Source organism: Erythrolamprus reginae, chromosome 2, assembly GCF_031021105.1.
Source record: "Erythrolamprus reginae isolate rEryReg1 chromosome 2, rEryReg1.hap1, whole genome shotgun sequence".
NCBI classification, from domain to species: domain Eukaryota; kingdom Metazoa; phylum Chordata; class Lepidosauria; order Squamata; family Dipsadidae; genus Erythrolamprus; species Erythrolamprus reginae.
Window position 1 is genome coordinate 80,392,657 of NC_091951.1, and position 20,081 is coordinate 80,412,737.

The following is a 20,081-nucleotide window of genomic DNA, read 5'->3' on the forward strand; positions in this document are numbered from 1 at the left end:
GCCTTCATCACTTCACAGATAAATCAAGGTGGTGAACACACATAATATATTTTCCTATTTTCCCTACAACAGCAACTATTTTCAATTACACTCAGTTTCTCAGCGTTTAACAGTCAACACTGTTGGCAGGATCTTCAGAATAGTAACCATCTCTGAAAGCTTCCATGTCTGCAGGATATCATGAATTAACAATATATTATTAAACAGTTTCCCCAAGTGCGGCAACAATTCATTCATATAAGTTTTATAAAATTCCCCTGTAAACCCATCCGGGCCTGATGCTATGGCTTGTTTTAGCCCTTTAATTACTCTAGCAATTTCATCTTGTGTGATTTCTGTATTCAATATTTGTTTGTCAGAGATTATTACTATTCTGAAGATAGATCGAGATCTAAGAGAGCCTGGGTCCTACCGTCCTATCAGCTTGGCAAATCAAGATTATAAACTATTTATGAAGATATTGGCAAATAGACTTGAAAATATTTTGCCAAAAATAATTGAAGAGGATCAATATGGATTTGTGAAGGGAAGGAAAATAAGGGAACCAATTAGAAATGTAATAAATGTGATGCGCCATGCTACCGTTATTAAAAGGAAATTAGATGTTTATAAAGCTTTTGATAAAGTTAACCATAGCTATTTATATAAACTATGTAAGGAATTAAATATGGGGGATATATTTTGTGAAACTATAAAAGAGATTTATAAAGGGAATGAAGCGTAAATAAGGGTGAATGGACAAAGAAAGCAGAAAATTAAAATACTAAATGGCACCAAGCAGGGATGTCCTTTATCTCCAATGTTATTTGTAATAGCAATTGAGATGTTAGCTAATAAGATAAGACAAGATAACACTTGGGCAGGATACAAAATAGGGGAAATAGAAATGAAATTAAACCTATTTGCAGACGATGCAATTATATCGATTCAGACCCCGATGGAGGTGTTTAAAGATATAAGAAATATTCTACAAAAGTTTAAACAGGAATCTGGATTGTCGGTCAATATGGAAAAATCAGAGATTATGTGTTTAAATACAGGTCCGAGAGAGCAGATAGAAATTAGGAAAGAATCAGGGTTGAAGTTAGGACTAAAGAAAATTAAATATCTGGGAATTTGGTTATTGAGAAATCCAGCGAAAATTGAGGTGGTGAATTATAGATTAATATGGAGGAAAATGTTGAAACAGATGAAGAGCTGGAAAGAGAAAAAGCTAAGGAGAATCTCTAAAATAAGAGCCTTGAAAATGATAATTCCCAAAATGATGTATATGTTTCAGGTACTGCCAGGGGGACTATCAGCATCCAAGTTTAGAGAGTAGGATAAAAAACTTATTGGGTTGAAGAAGATGAGACCAAGAGTAAGAAAAAAGTGGTTAATAGCGAATGAAAAAGAGGGTGGATGGGGAATTCCTTGTTTGGAGCTGTAGAGGGAAGAATTTCAAGTTGAAAGATTAATGGAGCTGAAATTATTCAAGAATAAATGGATGAAACTGGAAAAACAGATAAACGGGATGAAGAATAGAGAATTAATCTTTATAAAGTGGAATAAGAGCGACTTAAATAAACTAATAGGTCCCATGAAAGGGACTATGGAAATTTGTAAAAAATGGCAGGGGAAAATAGGATTATATAAATCAAAACTCTCATCGCTTTATGTAATAAATAAAGATAATGAAATAAATTTAAATAGGGGTATAGGAGTGTTGAAGGCAAGAGGGATAACTAAGAACAGTTATATGAGAAGGATGGGAGGCCAACTAGAAATAGTATATATTACATAAGTGGTATGACACACCTGTTCAACTTGCACACTTTCAGCAGAATGTTAAAGGTATCTGTTGGCATGGGTGCCAAGATAAAGGAGTGTTTATGCATACGCTCTGGGAATGCCCAGTGGTGCAGAACTTTTGGCAAAAAGTGCACAAGGATATTAATAGGATATTAAATATAAGATGGACGATTACTAAGGAAATGGCAGTATTAGTTAAAAGTAGTGAGATAGGAGAATACAGAGAAATAAAACAAGCAGCGATAGAAAGCGCTCAGGCGGTAATAGTCTTGGGGCGGAAGGATGCGACAAAATGGACAATGCAAAATTGGTATAGGAATATGGTGGACCACATTCAATTCGAGACTATGGATAAAAGGATGAATTTGATTAATGAAACTGATTTGCAACAGCTGATGGGGCGATGGGACAAGGTAAGACGATATATGGTGAGTAGGGTCCGAGACCAAGCTATAAGAAACAAGTTGGAATCACTCTATAATATGTAAACAAGTATTTCACTTTTGGATTTAAATGATTTATACAAGAAATACCCCCAACTGGTGGTGGGCACAATCACTGAGCACACGTTATATGTCATATGTTGTGTTTGTGTTTTATATTATAAAAATCAATAAAAATATTTTTTAAAAAACCACTGTTGGCAGCAGTACCTGAGATAGAATGTCCATACAGAGAGTGGTAAGGACAGCCGAGAAAATTATAGGAAGCTCACTGCTCATAAGGACTATGTGCTTAGAGCTCAAAGCATTGTCAGAGACATCCCCCCCCCCCCCCCGCCAGACATAAACTTCATGGTCTGTTTCTGTTGCTTCCCTCTGGAAGGAGGTTTCAAAGTATTTCTAGCAGAACTACCAGAGTCTGTAACAGCTTCGTTTCCTATGCCATTCATCTGGGAAACTCACAAGAATTGTTTTTCTTGCCATGTGCATATATACATCCAAAGTAGACTGTGTTGTTTCTCTGTGTCATATATGTGGGAATATGCATAATTTTGTATTTATTTATTTAGTCATGTTTATGTAGTAAATATAGGAGATGGTGACCTTTGAGAGCTGTATGCAACAAAATTTCATTTTAAGGTATGCCGATACTTTCAAAGTAACAATAGAGTCTATTCTATTCTTCTATTTTCCTATCCTTTCCTATCCTGTCCCATTCAATTCATTATTTCACCACTGTTGCAAGTATTTATACTTGTCTGAAGCAATGCTTTATGACCAGGCCGTCCTCACATTTTGAAGGCACTTACTTTACTTTTGACCTCATCATCCTGGCGAGGTGAGAGGGCTCTCTCTGGAGAAACACTTTTTTTCTTGCAAAGATTGCCAGGGCTGTTTCTTTCAACCAACTGAAGCAGCGCCATTTGTCGCTGTGCTTTCTTTTCTTCCCTCTGCTTTTGCTGGAGTCTGGGATATTTCTCAGAGGCCGGAATGTATCTTTTGCAAGGTTTGTTTATGTTCCAGTCCATCTTCTTCCCATTTTTTCCCACTGCCTTGGGATGTTTCTGCTTTGGGGGACACTGTTCATTGCGACTGCAACAGCTGATATTTTCTTTTTCTGAAATCTTTTTATCCAGACATTGTGCTTCTTTCTTGCTTCTTTTATTGCTGAGGTCCATTATGTATTCTACAGAAACATCTGGAGAGGCACAGTCCATTCTTCCTTCCCCAGCTGGTACAGGGGAAATTTCAGAATCAGTGGGGAAATCAGTGATTGCAAACTCTAACCAAAAAAAAAAAAAGGTTTAAATCATTCCTTCAATATTTTTATTCAAACACCACTCATAATAATTAACTCTACTCTAAGCTTTTTATTCTGAATGCCAGCTAAGAAACAATATCAGCATTAGAAAACAAATTTAAAACTGGGGATGTTTATCCAAATTCTTAAAGTGACCTTATCCACATTGAGTATATGACCATTAAATCCAATGGAAATCAGATCTAATATGATATTGTAGTGAGAGTTATATTATATTGGTAATAAATCTATTCTAATGGTTTACCTAATAGAAGCAACATTGCAAAGCAACATTTCCTTCCAGGAAAAGAAATAACTTATTAATGCTATCCTACATTATTTAGAAGGAGAAGCTATTTGCTAACGTTCAGATGTTTTAGAGACAGTTTGAAGGAAGTGTCTAAATCAGTGACAGCAATTGCTAGCATATCAAACTATACATTTGGTGAACCCAATGAACCTGCTTCCTCCTGCCAGCTGTCAGCAGAGTGCAGTTTCTGAGCTATCCAATGGCAGACCCGCATAAACTGTGTCACAGAAGGGCAAGTATTGCAATCGCAGAACTGTTGTCTTTTGATTGGCCAGACGTTTTCCAATTAACACTTTATAGCAATAGCACTTGGTTTACTTCACAGCAGTGTCCCCTCTAATTTTTTTGGGGGGTGGGCGGAAAAATATAGTGTCTGAGCGGCAGTCCCTTCGGGACTGGGTGGCACAGAAATAATAAATAAATAAATAAACAAACAAACAAATAAAAAACCCACCCTGTTTTGCCTCAGAGAATTTCAAAATAAAATACTGTACTGTGTGTCTATAACAGTGAGCTCATAATAGGGCAACTCTATCAATATCAAAATGCCACTTAAATAGTTGAGCTAGTTTCAAAATAGATTTTGATTTTCTTTCTCTCTTCCTTACTCTTTTCTATCTGTTTCTCTCTCTTCCTCTCTCTCTCCTTCCCTCTCACTCTTTCCCTCTCGGCTTCTGGGCAGGTTTGGAAAACTCTGAGTTGATGATGATTTTTAAGTGAGCGATTTGCTCACTGCTCAGCTTAGAGGGAACTATGCTTCACAGTGCTTTTACAGCCTTCTCTAAGCAATTTACATAGTCCGCATATTGCCCCCAACAATCTGGGTTCTAATTTTACCCATCTCAGAAGGATGGAAGGTTGTCAACCTTGAGCCTGGTGAGATTGGATCTGCCAAATTGCTGGCAGATTTATATTTTATATAAAGCGTTTATTTAAAATATTTTACTAATATTTTGTTTAGTACTTTTTAATATTCTGTATTTACTGCATATGACATTATGTTTTTATTAGTTCCCTCAGAGTTGGTTTTTCTAATGCACCTGTGCTGTATTTTCAATTGTCTGTATACTGCTTTGTCTCATTCTATTTTAACAGTTTATACATTGAAATAAACAAATAAAGGTTCATCTGGCCCAGCTGAAAAGAGTACAGGTTTTCTCTAGGAGCTGAAAAGAGTACAGGTTTTCTCTAGGAGCCATTGTAATGGAAGAAAAGGGAGGTAGGTGGATTGCATGCAAGTTATCCAGTGTGGCTGTATTTCAGATGTGGTTCCTTTATGAGGGGCTACACAATTGCTTTAAAGGCAGGTAGTACCTTCCCACTTTTGAAAAAAAAAGTTTATCACAGCCCTCACCCTTTATCCAACTGTTCCAAAGGAGACAGGTGGGGCACAAATCCAATCCACAGAAGGAAGCGCTCACGTTAAGGGAACCCTATCTACTTCCCTAGTTTCTACAAACTTGGAAAAATTCAATATGTTCCCTCGAATGTTTCTCAAGTCATCTCAGCAGACTGTCCAACTCTGAACAAATGCAAAAGCTACAAAAACTGCAAAAGTGTCCCAGTAATGTGTGAGTCTGCTGCCCTTAGCAAAAGGGTATGGGTAATGGCAAACAGCATTTCTGAACAAGTGTCTGCCAAAGCAATATGGAGAAATACGTAAAGAGAAGGTACCTGTCTGCACAGCTGTGTCTTTCTGAGGAGAGAAATTAGTTTTCTTTCTCTCATTTGTTTCATTGTTCATCTCTAAAAAACAGTGCTTCTGATGATTAGGAGTCTCTAAAATCCCATTCAGGTCAGTGTAATCATTCTCCTTTGTTGCATCACCTAAAGAGAAGAAAAGTCAAAGAATGCTCCAACTTTATGTTTCTCAACATTGATTTAATGCTGAATTCAGATCTTTGCATTTGTCAATATTTTTACCATAACTACTACTTAGTAAGGCAGGGGGAAGAGTAGGAAGGAGGAAATTATATATATGCATGGGCATTAACTAACATGCATACTTATGAAAATATCACCCCAATATTTCCAATAAATGGGTCTCTTCAAACCAAAAAGATGGCCCAATATAGGTGTACCATGTTTCCCCTGAAAATAAGACCTAGTCGTATTTTTTTCTCTCTCTCCCAAAAAAAGCATCAGGGCTTATTCCTGGAGAAACATGATATCAGGATGATCAGGGGAGGTGAGCACACGGGGACAGATGGTGTCTGGCAATAGCTGCAGCCCAATCTGGAGTTGCGCAGCCAAGTTGATTACCTGTCCAAACAACAGATGGAGGCAGAGACGTGGGGGTGGGGGGGAGAGGTGAGGCACACAATCCGGATGCGTTGCATGGCCCACGGGAAAGTCAAGAGTTGGTGGGCAGGAGTGGAAGGATGGCTATGAGAGACTCATCTTCATGTAGTACCATTGGCAGCCGAGACACGGGGGAAAGGCAGGCAATCCTAAAGCGCCACGTGAGCCAGTGGAAAGCCAAAATTTGGTGGGATGGGGTGTGCGTTTGGGCCGTGAAAGGGTCATCTTTATGCAGTGGCACCGGCAGCAGATGGAGACAGAGGTGCAGTGGGAAGACAGGTGATCCCGATAAACTGTGTGGGCCATGGGCAACCCAAGATAGTGGGATGGAGCAGGCAGGTGGCTGTGGGAGCCTTGTCTTCATGCAATGGCACTGGCAGCAGGTAGAGGCAGAGGCACGGGGGGAAATCCCAATGTGTCATGCACACCACAGGTAAGCCAAGAGATTTGAAGACGAACTTCCTGTGGCTGCCTACCCACTCTGTCCCGCCTCTTGGCTTGCCTGTGGCCTATGTGACGCATTGGGATCACCTGCTTTCTGCCCCATGACTTTGCCTCTGCCTTCTGCTGGTGCCGCAGCACGAAGATCATGCTGACATGGCCAGCTTATTTTTGGAGTAGGGCTTATATTAGGAGCACGATAAAAATCAAGTTAGGGCTTATTTCTGATTGGCTCTTAATTTTCAGGGAAATACAGTACTTATTACAACCCCCCCAACCCCCAGCATTTTCCTCTTATTATTTTTTTAAAAAACCAGCATGTGTAAAATAAAAGAATTCCATAAAAATATACAGAAATATATTCTAAACAGAAAAAATTGAGGCAATTAATGTTCTATATTGAAAAAATGTTAACATTCTAGTTACATGTGTTTAAATTCAGTGATAGTACAGCATAAAATTCAAAGTGTTTTCAAAAACATTTTCAAAAATCTGCTGTTGGAAAATCTTATAATATGTATTCTAAAGAAGTTTCTCACATCAAGGAACATAGAAACATATTTTAATTTAACCCTGTATTATTTTTTTAAGTATGATACTAACCATCACCAAGGTTCTTCTGCAGATTTGAAGTGTCATGTCCTTTCTGAGTCAAATTTTTAATCCGCTGCTCTTGCTTTAATCTTTGAGCTAATTCTTGAGCTCTCTGCATTGTTTGATACAACTCATTTGTTTTAAGGGTCATGATTTCCTAGTACGATAAAAAAAGATGTAGACACTCAGCAAGGGTACTGTAAAAATAAACTCTAAACCTGTTTAAAACATTGTATGTTTGTTTGCATATTGTAAGATTTTCAAAGGGGAAATCTGTATCAGTATCTGAAAGAGATAAAGTATTTTTTAGATATTTATATCACGATGCTGCCAAGGGAGGTTGAGGGTAAATAGCAACCAGAAGTGAAAAAGGGACAAACAGATGGAACTGAGAAACAAAGTGGAAGAAATATATCAGAGCATTATCCTTGGAAGGGCAATAAACCTCTCTCCACGAATGCACATACACATCATGACCTTAGCAACAGAAGATTCAAGGAAGAAGTTGTTCTGTCCGGACAGGTCAACAATCAGAAATAAAGGCCACACACACACACACTTTTCAAACAGGGATCATGGCAAAAGTATTATTTGTTAACACAAATTCAGGTGAAAACTCTAAAGAATTCCATGCTGGAAGCATTCCAGGTTAATGAGTAGAGATAAGCACCTGAGCTGCAAACCAAGAGTCATTAATCAGTCCTTGAAATGATTCTGGCAATTTGACCAAACTTATAATTTCAGTGAAGTTTTGTAAAACATGGAACTGGCATGAACAAGAAGTCTGAAAGCAGAAGATTCTCTCAGCTTCAATTCACCAAACGCCATGATGATAAATGTTCACCACACCCTCTTTTCCCCAGACTGTCTCTTATATACTGGCAAGGCATGGCCAAGTATCCTATAGCTCTACTAACATCAAGAACCCCTTTTAAGATATTCATGTCCAGACCATGTTTTCTGTCCTGACCCTTGCATCTAATGGGGTCCTGCTCCTCTAATTCCCTCTTGTCCTCTGACTCACTCAATGCCATAACTGGGGGTGCTACAGTCTCTGGTGGTTCCTAACTCACTGTCACACTCACTTGGACTCAGATGGCAAGAACAGTGGCTTACGATGCCATTACCATCCATCTCTTGATCCTCAAAATCCGTCACCAACTGAGCCAGACGTGGACGACTCACAACAGAAGTAAGTTGTTTTTATTATAAATATGGAAGATGCTTTTACAATTCAAAACATCACCTACTACAAAAACTAGAAATCTAGTCATATTTATCAATCAGCACCAGCTTTTAAATCCTGCATCTCTTTCTCCTGACCATATGTAGTAATGGATTTTTGTCATCTATTTTAAAGCCTTGAATGTTGCAGATTTTTAGATAAACTTTGTTTGGGCTTAATTCTGGCTTTGCTAGATTCATCCCTCACTGAAGAAGCAAATAGGGACAAAAAACAAAAATAAAAAAATCAGAAATATCTTGTTGCTTGAATAAGGCTTAGGCGCCATTCAAAATAAGAAAAACCTTCGCCGGCCTCCACAGAGAAGGAAGAGAGAGAAAGAGAAAAAGAGAGAAAAAGAGTGAGAGCAACGGACAGAGCGAGATAGAAAGAGGGAGAAAGTGAGAAAAAGAGCAAGAGGGGGAGAGGGAAAGAGAGAAATAGAGATAGCAAAAGAGAACAAGAGAGAAAGCAAGCAAGAGAGAGAAAGACAAGAGAAAAAGCAAGCAAGAGAGGGACAGAGAAAGAGGGAGAGAGAAAGGAAGAGGGAGAGAGAAAGTGAGAGAGAAAGCAAGAGAAAGAGGGAGAGATAGAAAGTGAGCAAGAGAAAGCAAGTGAGGGAACGAAAGCAAGAGAGAAAGGGACAGAGAGAGAAAGAGGGAGAGGGAGAGATAGAGGGAGATAGAAAGGAAGAGGGAGAGATAGAAAGTGAGTGAGAGAAAGCAAGAGAGAAAGTGAGAGAAAGAAAGAGAAAAAGAGGAAGGGAGAGGGAGAGAGAGAGAGAGAGAGAGAGAGAAAAACTCGGCAAGGAGTTGGGGACTTGCTCCACTTCGCCTCCTCCTCCTCCTCCTCCCCCAGGGTGGCGTTAAGAAAACAGCAGATTTTTTAAAAATAGTAACAACAGTCTGAGGGACAGTGAACTGGCTCCATGTGTAAAAAGCTTGGGGACCCCTATATAAAGCCATTGAAACAGAACTCATCTTCACCAAATGTCACTTATTTTGAGGCTGATGTGGATTGGCAGTTTATTGCCATGGAACATGTGAATATTTACCTCTTTTTGTTTCTGCTTTCGTAGGTCTTCTTCAAATTGTTTCTTCATCAATTCATGTTCTCTGGCAAGCCGGAGTTCTTCTTCCTGTTCTTCCAGTCTTCTTTGTTCCTCTTCTATCTGTTTCTTTTTTCGCTTTTCTTCCACTTGAGCCATTATAGCTTTCTAGAAAATCAAGTTAGTAACATGTTTTCATCCACGCTAAAGGCTTCCATCGTCCTATATTCCTACTTTGTTTTGCTTAGGTGTTTTGACTCCAAGTCATTAAAACTATATCGATCTTTGGTATAACTTGTTTAACATTCAGTAGATACAGAAAAATATATACAGTAAAATTCTGGGACGGAAAAATCATTGCATCCAATCCAATCAAGCGTAGAAGAGGTTTCTCAAAAAAGAAATGAGGAGCAGCAGCTGGGAGATAGTGCTTTCTACTGCTGACAGTTATGTTTAGGATACTTTCTGCTTTAAATGGAAGTATGAGAAAAAGGGTCAAGTGGTGGTTTACAAATAAACTACAAAAACATTACGAAACCATAGGTTTCAAAATGTATCTCCATTCTTAAAATGATAAAAAAAACTCTGATACCATCTGGCTCCCTTCAAAACTCAAAGAGGAAATGATATAGATAAAAGATTGGAAATGTACCTGTCATAAATAAACCTATTTAAAAATAATTAGGTTTGGGTTGAGAAAAGCTGTGTCACAGTCCTAATCATATTCTAAACTTCATTCTATTGGCACAGTTCATGTTACGTGTTCCATTTGTGTGTTTTTAAATCCAATGCTAATGCTTTCTCTATGGAAAAACAAATCAATAAAGGCAGAAAGGCAACATTATAGTGATTTTACCTGATGTTCTAATTGTTTTTGCCGTCGTCTTCCCCGTTCCTCAATCTGAGCAGGATCCAGAAGAGCAGTCATTGAACGAAGAAAACTATCAGCAGAGGGGAATTTGGAAAGTGATGTAATTAAAAAAACCTGTAGCTCTTTGTCACAAAGCACATCTTTTCCTGGAACAGAGGTCTTCAAAGTTGGCAACTTTAAGACTGGTGTATTTCAATTCTTAAAATTTTGGCAGTTGAAGTCCACAAGTCTTAAAGTTGTCAAGTTTGGGGACCCCTGTCCTAGGATCTCCATCCTCCTGCCCCCACACACCCTTCAATGTTTTCCAGGGTCACTTTTTCACTTTTAAATCAGGTGACTAAGAAATCTGAACTAAATTATAGGAGGCCTAGATCGATATAAAATTATTAGAAATCAACAGACAAAGATACAAGAGATAATGTTAGCAAAAATAAAACTACATTCACTGAACAAAGCAGTTCTGTGGGAAAATAAACACCCTGGAATTTCTGGCTATATTTTCCCCTCACAAATTTACCTTACTGATTTCAAGTGTCCTAGGACTTTTCAGTAGAGACTATATATTTGCCTCAATCAGAAAATTCAATTCCATAGTCCTTGTTACCCTAACAAATTGCAGCCAGCTCTGAGTGGAGAAAAATAAAGTTCTAACTTCTTTTCCCAGTCTGAATATGCCCCAAGATGGAAAATACAATGGAATGCTTGGATTTATCAGCTACTTTCAATTCCCTTAATCTACAAACATTCAAAAGTATTGTAAAAAGTGACATTTTATGAGACCAGGTATTATATCAAAAATAAATTCACACTAGTAGCTTTATTCTATATAGTTAAACAAATCTCAAGAAAAAAAAAGATATTCTACAGTAATGCACATAAACAGAATTGCAAGAAAAAGCAAAATTAATTTACTGAAAGAACAGTTGTATAAGTTATGCTAATTAATGCCAGGTTGCAACCTGGAAGGAAAAGTTTAGGCAATTACCTGGATTTTTGATCTGGCTCCGAAACGTAGTTTCCAACTGCTTTTCCTGGAATTTCTATTTCTGTAGGTGTGATACAAGACAAAGCTGAAGATGAACAAGCTGTATGGTCCTGGGAGAACTGTACAGCCTCAGGTAACTTTTGATATGTTGTATTTAAAGGATATTGTGTAAATGAGTTCACATGATTCTTGAAAGAATCAAAATGCATTGTCCATTTGTCATGCTCTTCTCCCTAAAGAAAGACAAAGAAAATAATATTTAAATATATGTCCACATTTTCTTTTACGAAGCTCAAACAAAAGTGTTAGGGGCACAACAGAAGCACAGACCAGGATGCTTAGTTGTTTAAACTGAAGTGTTTAAACTTTCTGTGACGTTGGATAATTAGGGATCAGCCCTATTTATTTATTTCCTTTAGACATGTGCAAGGGCGGATCAATATAAATAGGGAGACCAAGCCAGGACCCCACAAATCTAAATTAGATTTCAGAAGTGCCACTGGGAACTTTCACTTATCAGTTGTGCCCTAAGTTTAGGGGTTTATGAAATGGTGGCAGGACGCCAGTTAGGAAGATACTCTGAGATTCTGGGCAAGAGATCTGAATCTCTAGAATGGATATTAAACAGGGCCATAGAAATATGCACCCATCTTGAATGGAATGAACATTCAATCTAGGGGAACTATTTTGATAACATGCCATCAAAACACTTGGGACTTTTTCATATGGCTTGTGCCAATTTCTTCCAAACAGCCTTTTATACTTCCACTTTTCCCCCCCATAGTCTTGCTACAGGACACAGATGTAAAGAAAGTTTATTACCTAGCTTAAAGGTTGTGGATATTTCAATTTCTGGGGTGGGTTCCTCCCAGTTCGGCCGAACTGGTAGCAACCCGCTTGTGATGTCACAATGATTTCACAGATCGTTTGGTTAGTGTTGATTCATGAGTGCCGCCATCTTTTAAAAATTTTTTAAAAAAATTCTGAGCATGCACAGAAGCCGAGTTTCTGGCACTGTGCTTGCGGTCGCCATCTTGTTTTTGGCTCCCCCCTGAGTTTTCATCCATGAGGCACACCCATGTGGCGCGGGAGAAAGCAAACCAGTAGCGAGGTAAGTTAGAACCCACCCCTGTCCAGCATGTTTGACTAGCAGTGGGGCACACTTTGTTAAATCAAGGCGTGAGGGAATTGGGATTGAATTATTGGATAATATAATATTAAATCTCAAAAATTCCACTGGAATATATTAAAGGCATCCTTCACACCAAGCAGTTACAGTGGTACCTCTACCTAACAATACCTCTACTTACAAACTTTTCTAGATAAGTACCAGGTGTTCAAGATTTTCTTGCCTCTTCTCAAGAACCATTTTCCACTTATGAACATGAGCTCTCTGAAACTGTAACCGGAAAAGGCAGGAAGAAGCCTCTGTGGGGCCTCTCTAGGAATCTCCTAGAAGGAAACAGGGCCAGAAAAGCAGGGAGAAGCCTCTGTGGGGCCTCTCTAGGAATCTCCTGGGAGGAAACAGGGCTGGAAAAGGCAGGGAGAAGCCTCCGTGGGGCCTCTCTAGGAATCTACTGGGAGGAAACAGGGCCTCCACCCTCCCTGTGGTTTCCCCAATTGCACACATTATTTGCTTTTACATTGATTCCTATGGGAAAAATTGCTTCTTCTTAGAAACTTTTCTACTTAAGAACACAGTCACAGAAATAATTAAGTTCATAAGTAGAGGTACCACTGTACTTGTTTTGAATTCAGGAATATTTGATATATTAACAAATTGTTGCGAAGCATGGTAGATTTCACTAGACAATTTATTTTGAGTGTTCCTGAACTGAGTAGCCAGGATTCAAATTGTGTATCCTAACTGGAATCTTTATTTTCATTAGGCAATGTCAACATGCACTTTTTGTAACTTTTTACGATAATTCTGTTTTCTAAGAAAACAACTGGATTTTCTTTATTTATAAGTTTCTACATTTATATTTATTTATAATATATTTATTATATATAAAAATTCAGTAAAAACATGTGATACATAGAAACATAAAAGTCTGACGGCAGAAAAAGACCTCATGGTCCATCTAGTCTGCCCTTATACTATTTTCTGTATTTTATCTTAGGATGGATATGTGTTTATCCCAGGCATGTTTAAATTCAGTTACTGTGGATTTATCTACCACGTCTGCTGGAAGTTTGTTCCAAGGATCTACTACTCTTTCAGTAAAATAATATTTTCTCATGTTGCTCTTGATCTTTCCCCCAACTAACTTCAGATTGTGTCCCCTTGTTCTTGTGTTCACTTTCCTATTAAAAACACTTCCCTCCTGGACCTTATTTAACCCTTTAACATAGTTAAATGTTTCGATCATGTCCCCCTTTTCCTTCTGTCCTCCAGACTATACAGATTGAGTTTTATGCTTAAGACCTTCCACCATTCTTGTAGCCCTTCTTTGGACCCGTTCAATTTTGTCAATATCTTTTTGTAGTGAGGTCTCCAGAACTGAACACAGTATTCCAAATGTGGTCTCACCAGCATTCTATATAGCGGGATCATAATCTCCCTCTTCCTGCTTGTTATACCTCTAGCTATGCAGCCATATCAGGGTGATCCAACAAAAAAAACATATAGCCCCTCCCTGGTACAAAGCTGAAGGGATCAGATCTGGTGGCCTAGAGGTTAATTCTCTGCCTTACAAGGCAGAAGCCCCAGGATCAAATCCCATTAAGGATATGGCTAGCTGATGAGGCCAGCACAAGGCCGAAATAGCGCTATCCTAGTCTCCCTTAATTTTTTTAAAAAAATAATTCAGCAAAAATATGTGATACACCCCCCCACACACACACACATATACACATATACTGTATAATTATAATATACATAAGACCTTCTTATTTAAAGTAGCCTTTATAACCATGACTACCTTCAAAAAATTACATTTTTCTTCCTTTTTTCGCAGCTTGTCAGCTTCCTTTTGCTTATCAAGCTCTTCAAGCCACTTTTTCTGTTGCTCGCGTTTCACGGCACTAAAAGGATGCTCTATTGGTGTTGCTTCCTAAAAGAAGAACGCTGGTTATTTTAGTTACTCCTTTATTTTCGTCAAAGGAAACATACGCTTCCATAAAAAAGACGGAAGTTAAATAAATTCAATTTATCCAATTTGACTTTAACCTATAGCTTTTGCCCTACATATTGTGGATAATGATCATAATATTTTTGGCCGCACGTTATGGTACTGACACCTCTTGTCTTTGAACTAGTTATTTCTTCAAGATGGTTGCATTAAAATATTTGGAACTTGAGATACTGATTAGGTGGGGACATTCTAATTTTAAACTTTAATTTGATTTAATTATAATTATTGCATGTTTGGTATATACAGGTAGTCCTTGACCTACAACCATTTGTTAAGCGAGCAATCGAAATTATAATGGCACTGAAAAGGTTAACTTATGGCTGGCCCCAATTGTGGTTGTAAGTTGAAGATTACATATATATCTGTATCATTTTTGACATAATCTTATGTATCTGAATGACATGTATAGGTACAAGAATGTTATGACACAAAATAAAGAGTGCACAATAGCATACAATCAACTTGGAGCAGTTTTTGCTGTCTATACATACATACATACGTACGTATATAAATACATATGAGAGAGAGATTGAAAAGTTACATACTTTTAGTAACTTAAACCATTTATAATAAAATCAAGTTAGAGATTATTTTTGACAAGCACAGTGAATAACAAATGAAATCAACCTGAAACAAGTAGAGATTTACTAATGTAATAGGATTTCCTCTTCAGTTTCCTACAGTTTTTGTCACTCCCAAGCCTTCCATAAATGCCTCTCAATCTTCTGAAACGGAATTGGAAGATGCAGTGTGGACACACAAGGATCTGGCCCATCCTCTGGTAGGAGCAATTATCTAGAGCAGTTAATTGCATTTTGCCCTTTCTGCACATCCTTTAACTGTAATTAAATTAGTACCCATGAAAAGTATGGCCTGAAGTGCATTCATTCGATTTGCCTTAAAAGTATATCACGGCAACTCCAGGTGACAGCCCATAAATCAGGGATGTCATACTGGATTTATTCGAAGGTCGGATACAGCCTTATAGTGCTTCTCCACAGGCTGGCAGGCGAGGTAGAAGAGACGAGGCAGACACTTCCTACAGCACTCTGCCGGCCAAAAACGGGCCACTTGGAGGCCCCCCATTATGGCCGGCAGCAGCACCATGGGCCAGTCCTTCGATATTTCCAGGTCGGCCCCATGGGCCAGATCCAGCCTGCAGGCCTTCTGGTTGACACCCCTGCCATACACCAATCTCTTAGAAACTGCCAATGAAAGGCAGTTAGAACAATGCTCAGAATTCCATTCTTACCCCTAATACAAATGCTGTTCGGATAGCAGCCGGCAAATCAGGAGAACTGAAACTAGAGAACTGTCCAGTTCTACTGCTTGACACACTGGGAGAAGTTTCACTAGGCTCAGCGGTTGAAGTTCTGTGACTATGAAGATATTCTGCGGCAGGAATCAAGTTGTCTAATGACGTCATCTATTATAATAAGATATCTTGGTGAATTCAAGCATTATACATTAAAAGGAATGTTAAAACCAAATACAACATTATAAGCGATCCCATATTACGTAATTAATTTTACGCACAAAATAATATCAGCTACCTCCTATATTATGCATCATACCTAATTCTAGAACAGTTTGGGAAACAACTTCCTCAGGTTGTAATAATGTCTTATGGTCCAATAGCAATTAAAAATTCATAAAATTCTTCTACAGTACTACTATACTCTATTAAAGAAACTGGTAGGATATCACATGTAGTTCCAGCTGAGAAACATTATAGAATGACTGTTTAATGCAAAGGGTGAGTTTTAAAAGTCCAAATACTCATTAAATACATTAAAAAATATATTTCCTCTACTTCACGGAAATTCTTTTTTCACGGGTGGTCTTGGAACGCATCCCCCGCGAGAAATGAGGGATTACTGTATAAATATAAGCATTTTTCTTACAACAAGCAGTGAACACAGTAAGCACATTTTATTTTTTACCTTTACTTGATGACAGTTTTGTCCTTTTTCTAAGCATCTTTTGTCTACATCAATTGCCTGCCCCTGGTGGTATCTGGACTCTGCTTCCAAAGTTTCTTTTAATTTCTTCTTTAAAGCTACCTGTTCATCTTTAAAGACAGAAATAAGCATTGCAATTGCTCATCAGCTGCATTCATTACATCACATTACAGCTTAAGATTTGGAAGGGACCTTGTAGGTCAACCAGTCCAAGCCCACCCCCACCCCCGGCTCAAGCAGGAAACCCTATACCATTTCTGACAAATGGCAGTCCAATCTCTTCTTGAAAGTCTCCAGTGATGAAACTCCCACAACCCTGAAGGCAAGCTGTTCCATTGGTTGATTGTTCTCACGGTCAGAAAGTCCCTCCTTATTTCCAGATTGAATCTCTCATTGATCAGTTTCCATCCATTATTCCTTGTCTGGCCTCCAGGTGCTTTGGAAAATAGCTTGACCCCCTCATCTCTATGGGAGCCCCTCAAATATTGGAAGACTGCTATCCTGTCTCCCCTGGTTCTTCTCTTCACTAGACTAGCTATTCTTGTAACCATTCTTCATATGTTTCAGTTTACAGTCCCATAATCATCCTGGTTGCTCTCCTCTGCACTTTTTCTAGAGTCTCAACATTTTTTAAAATAATGTGGTGACCAAAACTGGATGCAGTACTCTAGGTACGGTCTAACTAAGGCTTTATAGAGTGGCATTAGTACTTCATTAGATCTAGATTGTATCTCTCTGTTAAAGCAATTTAGGATTGCATTGGCTTTTTAGGCTGCCGCTGCACACTGCTAGCTCATATTTAGCTGGTTGTCTAAGCACCACAAGCTGCACAGGCTGCTAGGCAGGCCACAACACAACCAACAATCCTCAATACCAGCTCTACTACACAAACTCTCTTTAAACTCTAAATAAATAAAATCTGTAAACAAAATCTAGCTAACACACTTCCGTCTAATCTAATGTGTCAGTGTCATTTTATTTCTCTCACTGGCATAGAATAGTTGCAGTTGAAGCACACTGGGCAAGTTGTGCCAGAACTGACTGGGACTGTCTTTATATTACCAGAGACGTCACATCTAGAACAGAAGTAAGTAGACCTCAAAGTACTCCACCATGTCTTTTCTCTCTTATTAAAAAGCATTGAAACTTAGAAACATAGAAGTCTGACGGCAGAAAAAGACCTCATGGTCCATCTAGTCTGCCCTTATACTATTTTCTGTATTTTATCTTAGGATGGATATATGTTTATCCCAGGCATGTTTAAATTTAGTCACTGTGGATTTATCTACCACGTCTGCTGGAAGTTTGTTCCAAGGATATACTACTCTTTCAGTAAAATAATATTTTCTCATGTTGCTTTTGATCTTTCCCCCAACTAACTTCAGATTGTGTCCCCTTGTTCTTGTGTTCACTTTCTTATTAAAAACACTTCCCTCCTGGACCTTATTTAACCCTTTAACATATTTAAATGTTTCGATCATGTCCCCCCTTTTCCTTCTGTCCTCCAGACTATACAGGTTGAGTTCTTTCCTAATACGTTTTATGCTTAAGACCTTCCATCATTCTTGTGGCCCGTCTTTGGACCCGTTCAATTTTGTCAAAATCTTTTTGTAGGTGAGGTCTCAAGAAATGAACACAGTATTCCAAATGTGGTCTCACCAGCACTCTATATAGCGGGATCATAATCTCCCTCTTCCTGCTTGTTATACCTCTAGCTATGCAGCCAAGCATCCTTACTTGCTTTCCCTACCGCCTGACTGCACTGTTCACCCATTTTGAGACTGTCAGAAATCACTACCCCTAAATCCTTTTCCTCTGAAGTTTTTGCTAACTCAGAACTACCAATACAATACTCAGATCGAGGATTCCTTTTCCCCAAGTGCATTATTTTACATTTGGAAACATTAAACTGCAGTTTCCATTGCTTTGACCATTTATCTAGTAAAGCTAAATAATTTACCATATTACAGACGCCTCCAGGAATATCAATCCTATTGCACACTTTAGAGTCATCGGCAAATAGGCAAACCTTCCCTACCAAACCTTCCCCTATGTCACTCACAAACATATTAAAAAGAATAGGACCCAGAACAGACCCTTGTGGCACACCGCTTGTAACCTGTCTCTGCTCAGAATACTCGCCATTAACAATAACTCTCTGATGTCTACGCTTCAGCCAGCTGCAAATCCACTGAACTATCCAGGGATTAAGTCCAATCTTCACTAATTTATCTATCAGCTCTTTATGTGGAAACGTATCAAAGGCTTTGCTGAAGTCCAGATAGGCAATATCCCTTTTTTGAAGGACAAAAAAGACTTGTAAATGATGCATGTATTTCAGATAACTATCTGATTTCTAAATTTATTAAGACTAAAATTATGAAAAAGATCAAAATATTTAAACACTGATCAATGAAATCAGTACTACCAGAATAAGAATATACCACTAGGATCAAAACCGGAATTAACCCACCTGTTACTTCAGAAACAAAATATTTAAGGTTAAATGTCAATCAGTGATCAATTGCATAATGTAGAAATACAGCAATTTATACAGTACCTAGTTCTTTCTTCCACTGAGATTTCTTAGCATCTAACAATGTTTTATCCGACTCTCTTTCTCCCAGAGTACTAAACATGTCAGCTGGTTTCCATGAATTCCTGGTGAAGAAAATTTAACAGACTTTTACATACCACCCACTGATATTAAAATAAATATGACTCAGAATATCATACATTATATTATACAGGGGTGGATTACACTGCCCGGATGGAGGGGGAATGCAGTGGGTGTATCAAAAATGGAGCTCCACCCCAGAGCACCCAAATTGCACTGAAAGATGTTGAAAGAAAATGCAGGGCGTCCTGCATAAGCCACGCCCACAGTGTGGTAGTAAAAAATTTGGTAGCCCTTCACTGATATTATACAACTAGGACCAGAAAGAAGTCCAAACATTCTGCTCATTACAATTTTACCAAACAACACAAATCATTTTGTGCAAGGAAGAAAGCACCTCTTCACTATATTTGCATTCTAAAGGCATTCCCTAAATAAATTAAACATTGATGAAAATGAAAAATTAAATTGACAGATTAAAACCATGTTGTTTTTTATTTGCACTGGATAACCTAAGCACATGAAACACCCTAGGGCTCATTGCATGCTAAGCATGTTTATGAATCATAATTGTGTACAGCATGCACAAATAGCCATCCAGCTGCCTCCTGAGACGTATTCTCCATCTCTTTCTCTTTTCTTATGGAAGGATATGGAAGATTTTGCACTCACGTAGCTATGCTTTAATGAAACAGTAATTGCTACAATTGCTATTCTTTTGCAACAAGCCATTTGCACATTGTAAATTCTGAAACTGGCTTACTGAAACTAAGCAGATAGAGAGTTGTAGTTGATTAGGAAAGAAAATAGTATTTAACTAAAGCTGATAGAACAGAATGGGGATAGTGTAAGCTCCCCAAAAAACTAGACTCGTTCCTGTGATGCCAAATTGAAACTCATCTTACCATGATATATAAACACAGCTACAGTGGTAAGGTTACCCCACAGTACTCAGAGTATAATAATCACATAGGACAGTGGCATCAGTGAATGATTTTGTGGAGAGGTTTTTCCGTGGGCCGGAAGGGTGTGGTTTCCTGTGCTGCCTCCATCCCGTGGA

At 38.4% G+C, this 20,081-nt stretch overlaps 1 protein-coding gene across 3 annotated transcripts in view; it reads right to left on the bottom strand.

Annotated features, from left to right (window-relative positions):
- The window catches only part of CCDC66 (coiled-coil domain containing 66), a 50,071-nt gene that overhangs the window by 13,125 nt on the left and 16,865 nt on the right, over nt 1–20,081 (bottom strand). The window contains exons 6-15 of one of the 3 annotated variants that reach the window (XM_070738491.1): nt 18,965–19,065; nt 16,387–16,514; nt 15,696–15,869; nt 14,231–14,362; nt 11,307–11,539; nt 10,307–10,391; nt 9,457–9,618; nt 7,190–7,337; nt 5,519–5,671; nt 3,044–3,465 (exon numbers count right to left, since the gene is read on the bottom strand). In XM_070738491.1, coding sequence (XP_070594592.1) covers nt 3,044–3,465; nt 5,519–5,671; nt 7,190–7,337; nt 9,457–9,618; nt 10,307–10,391; nt 11,307–11,539; nt 14,231–14,362; nt 15,696–15,869; nt 16,387–16,514; nt 18,965–19,065 — 1,738 coding nt within the window. Of the gene's footprint in view, nt 1–3,043; nt 3,517–5,518; nt 5,672–7,189; nt 7,338–9,456; nt 9,619–10,306; nt 10,392–11,306; nt 11,540–14,230; nt 14,363–15,695; nt 15,870–16,386; nt 16,515–18,964; nt 19,066–20,081 lie in introns of all 3 variants that reach the window. The other 2 variants (XM_070738490.1, XM_070738493.1) reach the window with 2 other exon arrangements.